The sequence below is a fragment of the Dromiciops gliroides genome, chromosome 4, assembly GCF_019393635.1.
Source record: "Dromiciops gliroides isolate mDroGli1 chromosome 4, mDroGli1.pri, whole genome shotgun sequence".
NCBI classification, from domain to species: Eukaryota; Metazoa; Chordata; class Mammalia; order Microbiotheria; family Microbiotheriidae; genus Dromiciops; species Dromiciops gliroides.
The window spans coordinates 119,261,520-119,280,654 of NC_057864.1; the positions used below are offsets into that span (position 1 = coordinate 119,261,520).

The 19,135-nt window shown below is 35.6% G+C and overlaps 1 protein-coding gene across 1 annotated transcript in view; it reads left to right on the plus strand.

Annotated features, from left to right (window-relative positions):
* The window catches only part of SPATA17 (spermatogenesis associated 17), a 251,839-nt gene that overhangs the window by 56,461 nt on the left and 176,243 nt on the right, over positions 1-19,135 (plus strand). Inside the window, exon 4 of the mRNA XM_044004567.1 lies at positions 19,084-19,134. Within this exon, the coding sequence (XP_043860502.1) occupies positions 19,084-19,134 (51 nt within the window). The remainder of the gene's footprint in view (positions 1-19,083; position 19,135) is intronic.

Sequence of the window (19,135 nt, forward strand, 5' to 3'; positions counted from 1 at the left end):
ATAGTGTGCTTCACCATTAGTCCCCTGGGATTGTCTTGGATCATTGCACTGCTGAGAGTAGTTAAGTCATTCACAGTTGCTCATAGAACACTGCTGTCATGATGCACAATGTCCTCCCAGTTCTGCTCACTTCCCTATACATCAGTTCATATGAGTCTTTCCAGGTTTTTCTGGGATCATCCTGTTTGTCATTTCCTATAACCCAATACCATTCCACTACAATCATATACCACAGCTTCTTCAGTCATTCATCAGTTGATAGACATTACTTTGATTCCCAATTCTTAGGCTCCACAAAGAGTTTCTATAAATATTTTTTGTACAATTTCCCCCCTTTTCTCTTTTTCATGATTACTATTGTTAGCTGTTTCCCTCCATCCTATTCCCTTCCCCATGATATTTACTCTATTATCCATCTTCTTTCACCCTATCCCTCTTCAAAAGAGATTTGCTTCTGTCTGTCCCCTACCCCAATCTGCCCTCCCTTCTTTTGCCCCTCTCTCTTTATCCCCTTCCCCTCCTATTTTCCTGCATGATTAGATAGATTAGTCCACCCAATTGGGTGTATGTGTTAATCCATCCTTGAGCCAACTCTGATGAAGTTAAGGTATTTGAGCCTATTCTGATGAATATAATGTTCATTTACTGCCCTGCTCCTCCCCCATCTCTTCCCCCACTCCATAAGCCCTTTCCTGTTTCTTTCATTTGGGATTTCAACCCATGCTACCTCTGCCCTTCCCCCTCCCCCAATACATTCTTGTAACCCCTCAATTTTACCTTAAGGATGTCATCATGGGGCAGCTAGATGACACAGTGGACAAAGCATCCACCCCAGACTCAGGGGGACCCCAGCCAAAGCCTGGCCTCAGACAAAAGACAGTCATCCACTGCATGACCCCAGGTATGTCCCCCAGCTCCAATTTTTCATGGTTTTCTAGGGTCTTTTATTTGAAAGTCAAATTTGCCATTCAGTTCAGGTCTTTTCATCATGAATACCTGAAAGTCCTCTTTTTCATTGGAGTCCCACTTTTTCCTCTGAAAGATTATACACATTTTTGCTGGGTAGGTGATCCTTGGTCGTAATCCCAAATTCTTTGCCCTCTGGAATATCATATTCCATGCCCTTGGCTCCTTTAATGTAGAAGCTGCTAGATCTTGTGCTATCCTGACTGGGGCTCGACAGTACTTGAATTCTTTCTTTTTGGCAGCTTGCAATATTTTCTCCTTGACCTGGGAGCTCTGGAATTTGACTATAATATTCCTGGGGGTTTTCCCTTTGATATCTTTTTCAGGAGGTGTTAGGTGGATTCTTTCAACTTCTATTTTATCTTCTGCTTCTCGAATATCAGGGCAATTTTCCCTGACAATTTCTTGGAAGATGATGTCTGAGCTCTCATGGTTTTCAGCTAGTCCAATAATTTTCAAATTATATCTCTTCTGAATGTATTTTCCAGGTCAACAGTTTTTCCAAGAAGATATTTCACATTGCTCTCTATTTTTTTATTCACTTGGATTTGCTTTATTGTGTCTTGGTTTCTCATAAAGTCACTAGCTTCCATTTGTTCAATCCAAATTCTTAGGAAATTATTTTTGTCAGAGAGCTTTTCCATTTGGCTTTTCAAGCTGTTGACTTTTTTCTCATGTCTTTCCTGCATCACCCTCATTTCTCTTTCCATTTTTTCCCTCTACCTCTCTAACTTTATCTTCAAAGTCCTTTTGGAGTGAGGCACTCAAATTGGCCTGAGACCAATTCATATTTTTCTTGGAGGCTTTAGATGTAAGGGCCCTGATGTTGACATCTTCCTCTGAGGGTGCACCTTGATCTTCCTTGTCACTAAAGAAACTTTCTGTGGTCCTCACCTTTCTCTCTCTGCTCATGTTGCCTTTCTTTTACTTGACTTTAGCTCCTTAAAGTGAGGCACTGTTTCCAGGCTGCAGTATCCCAAGCTTCAGGAGTTCCCAGGTGGTATGATTTAAGGAAGGCAAGGTTCTTCACTCGCCTGGCCTGTTCCCTGGTCTGTACATAACCCCAGACCAGCTTGCTAATCAACCAGCTTTGTGTGCTGTGGTTTTCAGCTCTGACAAGCCTGTGCCCCTTCCCCACCTGGGCCACTGCTACTCAAGCCTACCCCTTGGTTCCCAGCAGGGGTGAAAAACCCACGTTCTGCCTCAGCACCAACAGAAACACCTGTAATCTCTCCCCTGCCAAGGACTCAGCCCTCTCACCAGCCTGTGAGCTTAGTTCCAGATGACACTGGCACTGCAGCTTATTCAGGGGCTCTGGGGGGTATGTCTCTTTCTTTGGCAAAGCCCTCCTGGGACTGGATCTGTGTCATTGTGACTGTGGGGTTGGGCTCTACTTCTGTCTCAGCATAGCACCTCTCTCCTTCTGATCTTTTAAGCCGTCCTTGGTTGGAAAATTATCTCAGTACATTCTTCTGTGGAATTTGCTGCTCCCTTGCTTAATATTTTTTAATCAATGCTTTGTATTTGGGCACAGATAATGTTTTGTAATATTTTTTCCTTCCACTTTCTATACCGAGAACAGATTTGAGTTGGGGTTGGGGTTTTATTTGTGTGGGGTAATGAGGGTTAAGTGACTTGCCCAGGGTCACACAGCTAGTAAATGTCAAGTGCCTGAGGCCGGATTTGAACTCATGTCCTCCTGAATCCAGAGCCAGTGCTTTATCCACTGTGCCACCTAGCTGCCCCCATAGATAATGTTTTGTGTTTTTTTTTTAATATAAACTTTTTTTTTTTTGGTGAGGCAATTGGGGTTAAGTGACTTGCCCAGGGTCACATAGCTAGTAAGTGTCAAGTGTCTGAGGCTGGATTTGAACTCAGGTACTCCTGACTCCAGGGCCAGTGCTCTATCCACTGTGCCACCTAGATGCCCCCATAGATAATGTTTTAATAAAATTTCTACATTTCTGGATAATAATGAGGGATGGTTGAACAAATTATAACATGTAATGAGATATTTTCATGCTACAAATAATTATAAAAGGGACAAATTCATAGAAATCTTATGTATGAACCGATGCAAAATGAAATGAGCAAAACCCAGGGAACATGTTATACTGGAATATGACTATTGCAAATAATAACTTTGATTGACTTAAGAACTCTGATCAATGCCATGACCAGAGTATGCTAATTCTTCTAAACTGAGAAATAATGCACTAAAGATACAGAATGAGATGAAAAATTTTCACTATTTTATATGTTATAAGAATGTTTTTCCAATATTAGGACTATGAGAATTGGGAGGATGAGGAGACTAGCAATAGGGTCATAAAAGGAAAGGGAAAGGGAAAAGAAAGGAGGTCATTGAAACATTTTATAAAATGAACAGAATGAAGGCCAGAAGGAAACACAAACAAGGGCATCTTTGAAAGCTACATGTGATATTAGGAAGCATTACTGAACTATTTGGTTTCTGCCCAAGAAAATTTAGGCCATATTGGGAATATTGTGCCCAATTTGGGGGCTTGTGTTTTAGCAGAGACATTGTAAAACTAGAGGACATATAGAGAATGGCGACCTAGAAAGGTCAGAAGACTAGAAAACTTGCCATAAGTTGATTGAAGAACCTGAAGATACTATACTTGGAGAATTGGAAGTCTTTGGCGATATTTGATCACTGTCTTCAAATATGTTAAAGTACTTTCTTATTGAAGACTTGTTATGCTTGTCTCTGGAGGGCAGAAGACCTAGGATCAATGGATAGAAACCCTGGGAGACAAATTTTAGTTTAACATAAGTTAAACATTACACTTAAGTAGAGCTATTCAAACTTGAAATGGACTATTTCCAGAAATAGCAAATTCACATTCATGGAAGGTCATTTAGAAGATTCTGAATGACCACTTGTTGAATGAGTTATTGGACTCCTGGAATAGTTTGGACTGGATAAATTACCTGATTTCTGAGTTGTTTTTTTGTTTTGTTTTTTTAGTGAGGCAGTTGGGCTTAAGTGACTTGCCCAGGGTCACACAGCTAGTAAGTGTTAAGGGTCTGAGACCAGATTTGAACTCAGGTACTCCTGACTCTAGGGCCGGTGCTCTATCCACTGCACCACCTAGCTGCACCCCCTGAGATATTTTACTACATTAACATTCTATAATTTTATTAATTGGGTGTTTTCTATTTTCTATGTTTGCCATTGAATTGCATTAAACTTAATATTGTTTAAACTCTATAGGTACATGGGTTTTTTTCATTGTAGGTTTTTCAGCCTGTTTGAAACAGACTATATCTATTTTTAAGGCTTCCATTCCAAATATAAATCTGATGCTTATGGAGACTAAAAAGGGGAAGACAGACAGGCTCATGTAAAAAATCAGATTCTTTGGAATTTTTTTCAAGAATAGATTATTGAAAAAGAGAAATAGTTTAATTGTTTACTCAGAATTAATGGGTTAATGTACTCTTTCATTCTGAAGCTACAGTTAATAGATCAAAACAAAAAGCAAAGATTCAATTTCTGACAAAAAAAGTTTTGACAGTAGATTGAACCATGGAGTGAAGAATTGAAGTTGACTCTGAAGTTGCAAAGCTGAAAAGATGTTGGTACCCTTGACAGTAATAGGAAAGTTGGCAAGAGAGAAGGGTTTTTGGGGAAGGATAATTAGTTTTGTTTTGGATATGTCGAGTTGCAGATTCGTACTGAACATCCAGTTCAAGATGTGCTAAGGATTTGACAATCTCACACTATGTATTTGTAGAGGATATAGAGAGATGTGAGCTGATGATGTCACTGATCCATTTAAATCACCATTTAAACTCAAACCTCTAGAATACAGCATTTGAATGCTTTAAAAGAAGGTTAAAGTATATAGATGACCTCCAAGCATTATTTATTGGGAACACATATATTCTTACCATTGTTCTAGTTGTTTCACATCTTATATTCAAAAACTGATATAATTTACATGGACACGCATAAGTCATTATGTATTACTTCACTAAAAAAATGAACATCACCTTGAAGGGAAGTATGAGATCATCTAATGAAGATTAAAGAAAATGTAGAGGCAATTATTGTCTGAGAATTCTTTGATAGTTTTAGAGACAATTTCAGATATTTGACAAAGATCCATTGAGGGGAATTTAATACTATTGGAAGGATACAATGGCATCAGAGTTAAAGGAGGATTGCAATATTTTCTGGACATTATGTCATAATTTCATTACCTGCAGCATAAATTTGATTACACTAATTTTTAAAAAATGTATTATCACATATTTCAGTACTGTCTCAATTTAACTGACTTTTTTGAAAAATTAGTAATAATTATTCAGTATTTGGCTAAAAATCCAATAGCAATATTTTTATGGGTTTATCATTCTTTACATGGTGTTCCAGTTTAACATTGTGAATATAGGAAAATTAAGATCTGATCAGTAGTTTTGATTATTCTGTCAGTTAAGTTTCTATGCCATTCTTTTCTACTATTTTAGCTCCTGTTTTCTTTTTACTTAGTACTAAACCTTTTTTCTTATTTTTTGTTAATTTAATTACTATTTAAATCCAGCTTTTGATAAAATGAGGCCTTCCAAATTGCACAAATGCCTGAACATTTTTTACTATATCCCAATCAATAATTTTTCATCACTCTTATTTTGAATGTGTCCCAGAGGGATGCACAAAGATTTCAGCTTTCTATAATATTTGACATCAATGCATCTGAAATCTAAATTCACTGCTTAGTTATTAACACTCACATAATTCTAAATAATGAACAATGTAATGTTCATAGTACTTGGACACTGTCATAGTATCAGTTAATGTTTAGCACTATTTTTCCTAGGATGAAAACAATCCCAATTTATATTTACTCTATTTTAACTTGCTGTTGTCAAATGCAGTTAATACAAGAGTTGTGTTGATTTCCTTATTGTCAATAAATTCACAATATATTGAAAGTATAGATTGTTTTTATATTATTATCACCTTAAAATTTACTAATTTTATTTTTATTGTGTATTCGACAAACAATAAAAATTAAATAGAACATTTCCATATGCAAAGTAGAACAGAAAAAGAGGATTATATGTGAAAATGTAAATCTCTATTACACATCACCTGCTTTTTATTAAAAAAAAGCATATAAATAATTAAATATGAGGTATTTTTGAAGCTCTCTTGTGGTAGGTAAGATTTTAGTTGGTAGTTGAAAGAAGCCAGGAGGCACAGATGAAGAGGAAGAGAGACAAAATTCTGGAATAAGAACTTTTGGCATGAGCTAGTGAAAATGACTGGAGTCAAGCGATGGAGTGTCTTATGCAAGGAACAACAAGAAGATCATTGTCACTGGATCTTGGAGAACAAGGGTAGGGAGAATTCAGTAAAGTGTAAGAATATTGGAAAAGTGTGTGTAGGTTTTGAAAGGCTTTGAACACTGAACAGAGGATTTTATATTTCATCATGGAAATGATAGAGAACTATTGGAGTTTATTGAATAGAATGGAGATGGTCAGATTTGTACTTTTGGAGGATCATGTCGACTGCTGAATGGAGCCTGGAGTAGAGTAGAGAGAGACATGGCAAGGAAACCAATCAGCAGGCTATTGTAATAACTCAGACATGAGGTGATGAGAGTTTGGACCAGTGTGATATCAGTATCAAGGGAAAGAAGGGGGATTAAGCAAGAAATTGTTATGAATGCAAAATCAACAGGTCTTGGCAATTGTAGTTATAAGGGGAATTGAGATTAACACATACATTAGAAACTTGGATGGCTGGGTACCTTTGATTGTAAGAGAGTAGTTTGAAGGGGGAGACTTTGGGGAAAAGGTAATAAGTTCATTTTTTGTACATGTTGAATTTAGGATGTTTATGAAAAATCCAGCTTTTGATGTCTTTCAGGCATTTGGAGATTAGAGACTAGAGGTTAGCAGAGATATTAGGTATAAATAAGTTAATCTGAGAATAATTAATTTATAGAAGATAATTGCATCCATGGGAGTCAGTGAGATCACCAAATGAAATAGTACAGAGAAATAAGAGAAGAGGGCCTAGGACAGAACTGTGGGTAAAACCAGTGGTTACAAAGGAGACTCAAAAGGAGCAGCCATATAGTTAGGAAGAGAACCAGGAAAGAATAGTGTCACAAAAACCTAGAAATAAGAGAGTTTCAAGGAAAAGAGAGTAATTGACAATGTCAGATGTAGCTAAGAGATCAAGAAGGCTAAGGACTGAGAAAAGATCATTAGATATGGTAACTTTGGTGAGAAAAGTTTCATTTTAATGAAACCAGATTGTAGAGAGTTAAGAAGGGAGTAAGAGGAAAAGGACATAGAGGTACCCATTGTAAATGACCTTCTCAAGGAGTTTAGCCACAAAAGGAATGAGAAATATGGGTAAAATAGCTAGTGGAGTTGAATGGATCAAATTATTTATTTTGAGAACTAGGGTGATATGGACATGTTTGTAGACAGTAGGGGAGCAACCAGTAGACAGGGAGAGTTTGAAGATAAAAGAGAGAATGGGGATTATAAAGGAGACAATCTGTTGACAAAGATGGGATGGAATGGGATCACTTGTGCATGTAGAAAGGTTTGCCTTGACAAAGAAAAGCCATCGCATTGTGTGAAATAGGAGGTAAAAGAACAAATAGTGACAAAAGGCAACTGAGTAATGTAAGGGTAGAAGAGAAAACTTGGTAAACAGTCTCAAAATTTACAGTAAAACATGAGTTATGATTTTTATCTGGGGGTTGGCAAGGGTTAAGGAGCCATAGAAAGCTTCAGAAGGGATGACAAGGTTTGAAAGAGCCACTTTAGTGAGTGGATTATTAAGGTAATCAGTGAGGTATAAGCATTGCCTTGCAGAAGAGAGCCAAGACAGCCAAATGTGAAGAAAATTTGTATGGGATCCAGTCAGCACAATTTCATGATTTTCTTCATCTTTGCTTATGAAACAGATGGTGGGAATGATGTAAAGTTGAGACTTGGCAGAGCTACATTGATGTTCTAACACTCATCTCTAAACACTTTTAAACTAATACCTCAAATCAAATTCTGAAGCAGCAGAGTAAACAAAAGATTGGGGTGAGACCTTTTAGACAACTTAGGAGATCAGAAGAGAAATTTATGACCCTGGGAGAGAAGCTGGTCTACAGTATAAATGGCATCAACACCAGCTGTGGGTCACAGAGGCAGTGGTGACAGTAGCAGCAGCTTTGGGAGCTCTCAAACCAGAAATAGTAAGAGGATTAGGCAAAAACAAGCAACAAAAAAGAACCTCACCATAAGAAGATATTTTGGTGACAGGAAAGATGAAGACACAAAATCAGAAGAAGATAATGTGAAAACAGCTACAAGCAAAGCCTCAAAACAAAACAACAACAACAAAAAGTGAATTGAACTTAAGCCCAACAAGATTTCCTGGAACAAACTAAAATGACTTTAAAATGAAATAAAAGTGGTATAGGAAAAATTGGGAAAATAAATGAGAGGAATGCAAAAAATTATGAAAATACAATATAGCTTTGTAAAGAGGCACAAACATCACTGAATAAAATGACACCTTAAACAATAGAATTGGCCAAATGGAAAAAAGGTACAAAACATCACTGTTGATAATAATTCCTTAAAAAAAAGAATTGTCCAAATGGAAAAAAGCAGCACAAGAGCTCACTGAGGAAAGTAATAACTTAAAAATTAGAATTGAGTTAGTAGAAAGTAATGACTCCATGAGAGAGCAAGCAACAATAAAATAAAGTAAAAAGAATGAAAAATAATAGAAAAATGTGAAATATCTCATTTGAAAATCAACTAATTTAGATAATAGATCAAGGAGAGATAATTTGAGAATTTTGGACTACTTGGAAATCATGATCAAAGAAAGAGCCTAGAAATCATATTTTGAGAAAAATATAAAAGAAGCAGAGGGTAAAATAGAAATGGAAAGAATCCATCAAACAACTCTTCAAATAGATCCCAAAATGAAAACTCATGGGAATATTACAGCCAAATTCCAAATCTCCTAGTTCAGTAAAAAGCAGCCAGAAAGAAACTGTTCAAATATCATAGAGCCACAGTCAGGATTATACAAGATTTAGCAGGTACCATCTTAAAGTAGAAGAGAACTTGGAATATGATATTCCATAAGGCAAAGAAAGTAGCATTACAACTTGGAATAATCTAACCAGAAAAACTGAGTATCTTTCAAATTTAAAAAAAAATGGATATTTAATTAAATAAAGGACTTTTAAGCATTCTTTTTTTGTTGGGTTTTTTGTTGGTTTTTTTGTAGGGCAATGAGGGTCAAGTGACTTGCCCAGGATCACACAGCTAACAAGTGTCACGTGTCCGAGGCTGGATTTGAACTCAGGTCCTCCTGAATCCAAGGCCAGTGCTTTATCCACTGCGCCACCTAGCTGCCCCACTTTTAAGCATTCTTGATGAAAAGACCAGAGATGAATAGAAACATTTGACTTTTTTCTTTTTTTTTTTTTTAACTTTTTTCTTTCTTTAAACTTTTTTCTTTCTTTTCTTTTTTTGTTTGTGGGGCAGTGAGGGTTAAGTGACTTGCCCAGGGTCACACAGCTAGTGTTAAGTGTCTGAGGCTGGTTTGAACTCAGTTCCTCCTGAATACAGGGCTGGTTCTTTATCCACTGTGCCACCTAGCTGCCCCTGAAAATTTGACTGTCAAGTACAAGACTTAAAAGGTAAATGTGAAAGCAAAATCATAAGGAACTCACTAAGGTTAAACTGTTTGCCTTTTAATATGGGAAGATGATACATGAATTTTCTAAGACCTTTATCATTATCAGGGTACTTAGAAGGATTCCATACAGAAAGAAGGTGTGGGAGTTGATTATATTGGGATGATCAAAAAATGGAGAGAGATGCACTGGGTAAAGGGAGAAGGGAGAAAAAATGGGAGAAATTTTCTCACATAACAGAAGCACATAGGAAGAGATTTTATAGTGAAAGGGATAATAAGGGAAGGGAGACAGCACTCGAACCTTATACATTGGAATTGGTTCAAAAAGGGAAGAATACATATACTCACTCAAGTGGATATAGAAATCTATTTTAATCAACAGGGAATTAAGAGGGGAAAGATATGAGAGAAAGAGATGTAGTTATAAAAAAGAAGACAGATTAAAGGAAGTTAGAAGTAAAATAGACTTTTGAAGAGGGACAGGATATAAAGAGAAAGAAAAGGATAAATAGAAAATAGGACGGAAGGAAAATGCAGTTAGTAATCATAACTGTGAATGTGATTGAGATGAACTCACCCATAAAATGTACGCATATAGCAGAATGGGTTAGAAGAATCCAATAATATATTGTTTAAAAGAAACACACTTCAAACATAAACACACACACAAAGTTAAAATAAGGAACTAGAGAAGAATCCGTTGTGCTTTAACTGAACTAAAAAAGACGGGTAGCAATCATAATCTCAGACAAAGCAAAAGCAAAAATATAAGAGATAAGGGGAAACTATATCTTGCTAAAAGGAACTATAGATAATCAAGTAACAACAATATTCAACCTAAAAGTACCAAATGACATAATATCCAAATTTTTGAAGGAAAAGTTAAATGAATTATAGGAGGAAATGGTAAAAATATATTAGTGGGAGAACTCAACTTTCTCCTCTTAGAGTTAGATCAATCTAACCATAAAATAAATAAGAATGAAGTTAAAGAGATGAATAAAATCCTAGAAAAGTTAAATATGATAGACCTCTGAAGAAAAATGAAGGGAATAGAAATCAGTATACCTTTTTCTCAGCTGTATATGACAACTTTGTGAAAACTGACCATATACTAGGACATAAAAACTTGACAAACAAATGAAGTGAAGCAGAAATATAAATATGCAAATTTCAGGCCATAATGAAATCAAAATTACATTCCATAGAGGGACTTCAAGTCAGAAATTAAAAATTACTGTAAACTAAATAATCTAATTCTAAAGAATGAGCAGGTCAAAGAAAAAATCATAGAAACAATCATTGTATTAAAGAGAATGTAACAGTGAGACAATACAGTGAAATTTGTGGGACACGGCAAAAGCAGTACTTAGGGGAAAATTTATATCTGTAAACATATGCATCAATAAAAAGGAGCAGATTCCACAAAAAAAGAAAAGAAAAGAAAGGAGCAGATCGATGGACTGAACATGCATCTACAAAAACACAGCAGAAAATTAAAACAAAATAAATTTCCCCAATTAAATACCAAAATGGAAATTCTAAAAATCAAAGGAGAGATTAATTAATTTGAAAGTTTAAAAATTGAACTAATAAACTAGGAGCTGATTTTATGGGAAAAAACAAAATAGATAAATCATTGGTTAATTTGATTTTAAAAAGTAGAAAAACAAATTATTAGTTTCAAAAATGAAAAAGGTGAATGCAGTACCAATGAAGATGAAATTAAAGCACTTATTAGGAGTTATTTTGCCTAATTATATGCCACTAAACTGATCATCAAAGTGAAATGGATGAATATAAAAACATTGCTTTGATAAATGGAAGAGGTAATAGGATACTTAACCAAATTACTTGAGAAAGAATTTCTAGAAAATTCATATAAAAATCTAGACTATCAAGGAAAATGTTGGAAAGAAGTAAGGATGATGAGAGAATAGCAAACACCAAACCCATCTGGTATTAGTTTAAAAATAAAGATCTAGATTGATCAATGGAACAGATCAAACCAGGGAGAATCAGAAACACAGAATGGAATTCAGCCAAGTGTTTGATAAAATGGAAAATAAATTATCTAGGAAAAAATATATTTGATAAAACTAGATGGGAAAATTGGAAAGCAATCTGTCACAAATCAGACTTAAGATCAACACCTTATACCATATTCCACAATATATTCTAAATGGATACACAATCTTAGTATTAATGATCAGAGTACATCACATCATATGCCCCTCACAGCTGTGGGTAGGAGATGTATTCTTTTTATGGTTTCCCAGTTTGTAAAATGGTAATGATGATAACACCCACATCACAGGGTCCTTGTATCAAATGAGATAACAAATGTACAGTGCTTTGCAAACTTTAAAGTACTACATAAATGCTAGGTTTTAAAAATTAATTTATTATTATTATATAGTGTTGGCTCATGTTGGGTTTTTTTTTTTTTTATCCCATGGGGTGACTTCCCCAGGTTTGAGATATTCTATGGATCTATACTCCTAAACTTATTGTTTGCTCCAACCACCCACTCACTGTATTTGTACCTTTAATAGTGTGCCAATTGACATATTTAACTTGAAGTGAAAGGCATTTACCAGAATGGAATAGTATACATTAGGAACAAATAAGTCCCCTGTAAACATGACCATATTATTCCCATAATATCAGTGTAACATCAGTGAGAAAAATGGACACATACATAGAACACACTAGTAGAGAGGTGCAGACATAGTGAATATTCATCTACAGTAAGTCATGCTTCTTGTTCTTTAGGGCTCCTATCATTTTTTCTCTACTGGTATCTTTATGTTACTCTCCCTGGATGCAATGTCTCTGTGGGGCATGTCATTTTGTTGGGCTCCCTGGGACTACTCTGCAACTGAACTCAAATCCACAGCTAGACTTTCTGGGTTTGCTCTCTATTGGGCAAAGTAGCTAAATTGCTTTAGTTCAAGATGACATTACTGGTGGGGGTTAGGAATGGATAGAGACATCTCCCCATCTTGGTGCTTTCTGGAGAAAATGCAAGGGAACAAGCCAATGGAGATAGCTGACTTTTTTCTTAACTTCTAGGATCAATGACTTCAATGATTGTTCTTTCTTGCTCCTTAAGACCACAGGAGGATGTCTCAAAGATCAACCATCCAAAATATCACTTTCATAAATTAACTTCCATCATAAGAACTTTCAATTACTCTTCCCCCTCTGTGTGGGGTCCTGGAGGCCACAAACAAAAAACTTCCCATCATAGAGTACTCAAAATTCCAGATATCTCTTCATTTGCCGTCAGCTGCTCTGTTTAGTTTTCTCTTCTGGCCTGGGTACCCTCTAACATTGATATTGTGCTTTAAGTTCTTCAATATACTTTTGTATACATTTTATCCCTTTTGATCCTCACTATAATCCTCTGAATTGGGTAGTTACCCATTTTACAGATGGAGGTCACATTTTATAACTGAGTTAGTAAGTGTCTGAAACAGAAATTTAACCAGATCTTCTTGACTCCAAGCCTAACACTATTCACTTGTATTCCTAGTTGCTATGCTACCTAGACAGTTTGTGAAAAGTGATAGAAAAGAAAGGCATTTTATGAAACTCCATGAGACAGATATGTGCCTGATTTCCAAACCAGGGTGGGATAAAGCAGAAAAATATATAAACCAGTATCAGTAAGACCATTAATATAAAGATACAAATAAAATACTAGTAAAGGGGTCTTGGGGGACAACTATGTGGCACAGTGGATAAAGTACTGGCCTGGGATTCAGGAGGATCTGAGTTCAAATCTAGCCAAAGACACTTGACACTTACTAGCTGTGTGACGCTGGGCAAAAAAAAAAAAAAGAGGTCATGGCAACATATTTTTCAAAAATCATAATTCTATAATGGATTTGTATGAGCCATGTAAGGAAGATTCAACATCAGGAGAACTATTAGCATAATTTAATCAATTAAAAAAATAGAAATTGGATAATTATATAACAGGCACTTTTATTTTACAAGGAAAAGAAAGCATTTTTATTTTTTAAACAATAGAAGGCCTAAAAATAGAAGGACTTTTTCTTAATATGAACAGAAATATCTATCTTAAAGTACTATAAGCTTTCCTAATAAGATTAGTGGCAAAGCATGACTTTTGTTACCACTAATATTTGACAGTCCTAGAAATGCTCATCCTAGAAATATTTTGTATTAACAAAATTTTTATTTTATTTAGCTGTCTAAGAGGTTCTTGCAACTGAAGCTGTTTTTATTTTTATTTGTGCAAAAATTTTAAAATTTTAGATAATCAAAATTGTCCATTTTGTTTTGATCTGTTTTATATCTCCTTAATCTTTATATGCTCTACTTAAATGTCCAGTATCTAACTCAGCTCTCGACCTGGAAGTAGAATATGGACCAGTAGCTGTACCTAGAGGTTTTTCTCCTTTACATTTTCCTCTGTATCTCCTAGATTTCACCAAATCTTCTCCTCCCTAAATACAAAAACTGACCTACTTCACTAGTATATACAAATCACCTACACAATTTCCTTCTTATTCAGCTCAAGTCCTTCTTATTTCTTTCACTCCTACCACAATCTAATGCAGAATGAGGAAATAGAAGTAGTATCCCAGATAGCTACCATTGCTTCATTGGTCAATTAGTTAATAAGCATTTATTATGCACCTATTATATTTCAGGGACTGTGCTAAGCACTGTGTTTGCAAAGGAAAACCAAAGAATCCCTGCTCTCAAGGAGCTCCCAAATTCTGCAGACCAACCAGTTCCTTTTTAAAAATAGATCGCCAAACTAATAGATAAAATAATCTTTACCTTCATTTTAGAAAGTGGTTGATAAAATCTCTCATGCTATTCTTATAGAAAGGATGCACAATTGGGAAGAATCATAACATAGTGAGATGAATCCAGAAATAGTTGAATGATCATACTTGAAGAGTAGCCATTAACAGTTTTATGTCAGAGTAGAAGGAAGTTTCTAATAGAATTTTCTCGGGCTTAGCCCTCTACTGTTTAATATTTTTTCATCAGTTTCTTGGATAAATGCCTAATATGTGCCATCCTTATCAAATTTGTAAATTATGAAAAGCTGGGGGAGCATAGCTAATATACAGAAAAATAAGAATCATATCCAAAACAATCTTGATAGGCTTGAACATTTAACTTAATCTAATAGGATGAAATGTAATAATACTAAATGTAACGTTTTCTAGTTGAAATGCCTAGATTGTAGTTTATCTAAAAAAAGACCAGGGTGTTTTATGTGGATGAAAGCTCAAAGTGTGTGATATGGCAGAAAAAACCCTTAATTCAGTGGGCTTTGACAACAGATTGGACTGGGGTGGGAATGGGGTGGGGAAGCAATAGTGAAGAGTTAATTAAGTATGGCATCAAGGTTCATGGCCTGGGGGAGCTAGGGAACTGTGAGGGGTGATGGTTATTTTGGAGAGCAGAAGATTTGGGGAAGAGGGTGAGGGAGATAGCTGTCCTTAGCTAATGAAGGATTTCCACTTTGAAGAATTAGGCTTTTCTTTTTGGTACAACTAAGAGTAATGGGTAGAAGTTCCAGAAAGCAAATAGAATCTCTGTGTAAGGAAAAGAGTTCCTTACAAAGCCTTCCCAAAGTGGAACAAATTGATTTAGGAGGCAATTAGTTCCCTATCATTGGAGTTTCTTAAATGAAAGATGGATTGTACTTTTCTGGGTTGTCCACATAGAGCTTATTGCATTGTATTCTTCCCTGGAGTACTGGGTTTTGTTCTAAGTGCTATATTTTAAGAGAAGACATTACAGTATATTCAGAAGAGGGGAGTTAAGATGATGAGGAAATAGTAAAAAATTCCACATGAACCTAAGTTGAAGGAGATGTTCACCTTGAAGAAGAGAACGCTTGAGAGAGGAAGACCTGATATCTGTCTTCAAGTTTTATAAGTGTCCTGTGTAAGAAAGATTAGACTGTTCTGCTTGACTCCAGAGGAAGGAACCAGGAGCAGTGGTTGGAAGTTACATGGAGGAATAATTAATATTGATGAATGGGAAACTTCTTAACCATTAGAGCTATTCAAAAATGAGATGAGCTACCTCAAGAGGTATGTTCTTCCATTGCTCTGGGTTTTTAGGTGCTGCCAGGATGATTACTTGGTAATAATATAGAGGGGAATTTCAACCAGGGGAATTTTGTTGTAGATGGCTTTGAAACTTATTCTTCCCTGGAACATGATTCTGTGAATATCTGGAAAGAAAAGCCCACGTTGTTTATGTGGTATTAGGACTGGACCTGTGATTTCATTAACATAGGAGTTCTGAGAAGAGAAAAACCCCTCTACCAAGGCAGTCTGAAACCTCCTCTCCAAGCTATGATCTTAGAAAGTTGCCTAGAATACTGAGGTTAAACGACTTGTCCCATTATCACATAACCACCATGTATAGGAGGCTAGACTTGGACTCCAGTCTTCCTTACTCTGACTACCTATACTGTCTCTTGCTTGGGAATATAAACCTCTTAATTATTTGGAGAAATTGGTTATATAATAACGGCTGATATACATTTTTTGTTTGTTTGTTTGTTTTTTTGTTGTTGTTGTTGTTTTGTTTGTTTGTTTTTGTTTTTGCGGGGCAATGGGGGTTAAGTGACTTGCCCAGGGTCACACAGCTAGTAAGTGTCAAGTGTCTGAGGCCAGACTTGAACTCAGGTACTCCTGAATCCAGGGCCGGTGCTTTATCCACTGCGCCACCTAGCCGCCCCGGCTGATATACATTTTACTTAATTGAGACTGTGGAATGGAGAAGAACATTTAGTACATAAATTTGGAGGAAGAATTTGAAAAAGTATGAGAAATTGCTAGGTGTGCTAGCACACATCTGCAATCCCTGGTATTGGGGTGGTTGGGGTTCATAGATTGCTTAAGTTTGGGAGCTCTGAGCTGCAGTAGGACTAAACCTGATTGGGTGTCCATGCTGAGTTCAATGTGGCAGGCTTCCAGGATGGGGGTAAGGAATAGGCACTGATATTGCCAAAGGAAGGGATGAACCATCCCAAGTTGGAGAAGGTCAAAGCCTTCAAAGCTTCCCATGATCAGTGAGATGATGCTTCATGAATGTCCTCTGCACTTCTAGTTGGGAAGACTAGAAGACTCAGTCAGGGAGACAGTCTCAAAAAAAAGTATGAGAAAATAAGAATTCTATTTTAACTATATTTTATATTTAACTATATTTTAGCTAAGATGAGTTGTACATGTTATAACTGGAATCAGGAACTTGCTTCAAATACCAGTTTCACCTTAACCTCTCTGTGCCTCAGTTTCCTCAACTACATAATGGGGATAATAGTTACACAAACAGTCTCATAGGATTGTTGTAAGGAAAATGCTTCATATTACATAAATGAAAGTTATTATTAGATTTCTATCAGAGAGAAGAAGGGAAATGTAACTGTTACTTGTCTTTGCTGTTTTTTACTCCCTAGAATTGGGATACTTAAACTTTAATGCAGTTTTGGAAAACTTCAGAGAGGAAGTATTTTGTTAATACTCTTTTTCCTTTTAGTCAGAATTGTTTCTGAAATGATGAATGCATGATTCCATGCTTATCAGAACAACTCACTTATATTTTATCTAATAAAATTAATAGTTATCCCCCCCCCCAAGCCTTCATCCCAAGGCATCTGTGCCAAAGAACTAAATGGAGATACTTCTTTTAGTCTGATTGTACTGGGTAATATTAGAAGGATATACAGAAATAAAATTTCCTTTTCAACATAAGCACAGGAAAATAGAGTTCCAAAGTCCCAAGGTCATATCTCCTTTTAATCTTAGTAGTATAGAATACAAGAACATTTTCTACTTTTCAGAATCTAAGAGCTTTCAGTGTTTGGATATTTACATTTAAAACACCAAACTATCCAATACTACCCTCTCTAAGCACACACACACACACACACACACACACACACACCAATTTTATTTACTAGAATTTAGCAGTTAACTCTGGTAAGTGGGGTTTTTTTTTCATTACACAACTTTAAAAAATACATATGACCACAGATTTCCAACAAGCATCTTCTTTTAAAAATATTTCATGTTTTTGTTATGTTTGTTTCAATATTAGTTGAAGTAATACAATATTAAAGGGAGTATTTTAAATTCACCTTAATTAAGCTACAAGAATTATGCTTTGTTTGATGTAATGAAGAAAGAGAATTTAAAATGAAGTAGCATCATTGTGTTCATTTGTAAATAACATATTGCAGCCAACTGTTTCTTAATTGCCCAGACTGTTGATAAATAATCCAGTCCTGCTGCTCTCCACAGACAATTTGCTTTCGATCAGACCAGGCAATTCAAATAACACTAATTATAGTGAAACCCTTTTATAGTGAATTCTTGTTTGCCATGGGGGAGCACCCCAGTATAAGAGTTAAAGCATTCCCTTTCTCATTGTTTCCAGACACCCAAGACACATACTAGACATTTAATTTGTTGAGTGAGGAGAAATTGAATGAATAAAAATGTATAAAGTTGTATATAGCATTGAAAAGGACATACACAAGAGTTTAACTACTTATGTCTTACTTTTTATGATACAGTTGTGAATTATGTTAATTTAATATCTGTAATTAGAAGGTGGAACAGATGTTAAGACTTAGTTTAAAGATATGTGGTCATTAGAAAAACTTATGTTACCAAATGAATATTCACAGTACCAATGATTTTTTTTTACACTAGTAGAGAGATCTGACTTTACCAGAAAGAAACTAGGACTTTAGGAAGTGTTCTATATCAGGGGATTCACTATAACATGATATCACTGTATTTATGATTTTATGGTGTTAAAATGAATATTAAATGAAACAAAATTCCCAAGGATTACTCAGGAGGCAGCTAAGTACATAACATTTTGTACAGATGGTTGGAAGGCACAATTTTGCTCCATCACTGCATCCGTATCCTTGAACGATTTCGACTGAAGACAGCATTTCTTTGAATTTTTCATTAAACCAGACGTCTTGAAATATGAATTCCTTTTATGTTTCTGTGAGTTTTGGCTAAAAGAACCCCAGTGAATAAATCATACAATACTACATGTCACCAGCACTTGTGAATATTTCTGCTTTGTTATTCTATTCTCAGTAGAGCACCATTGATTATCAAACTCAGCGGAGAGCATTTTATGATCATATATCTCCATTAGCTCCTAGTTTGACTACCATAGATTTTTCTGGTTAAGCCTGCATTATGTATTAGGAAGCCTATCTCTTCAATACAAAGTTTGATTTTATTCTCTCTAAGCCTAGAACTCTTATTATGTATTATGTATAAAGATTCTTATCTTTTATATGTAAAAATAAGAGCACTGTCTTTGTGTAACTGAAATGTATGCCATCTTTTTTTTTTCTTGATTCACAGACAGCATATTTGACTATGAAGATGAATTTCTACAATGAAATGGCTGTCAGGG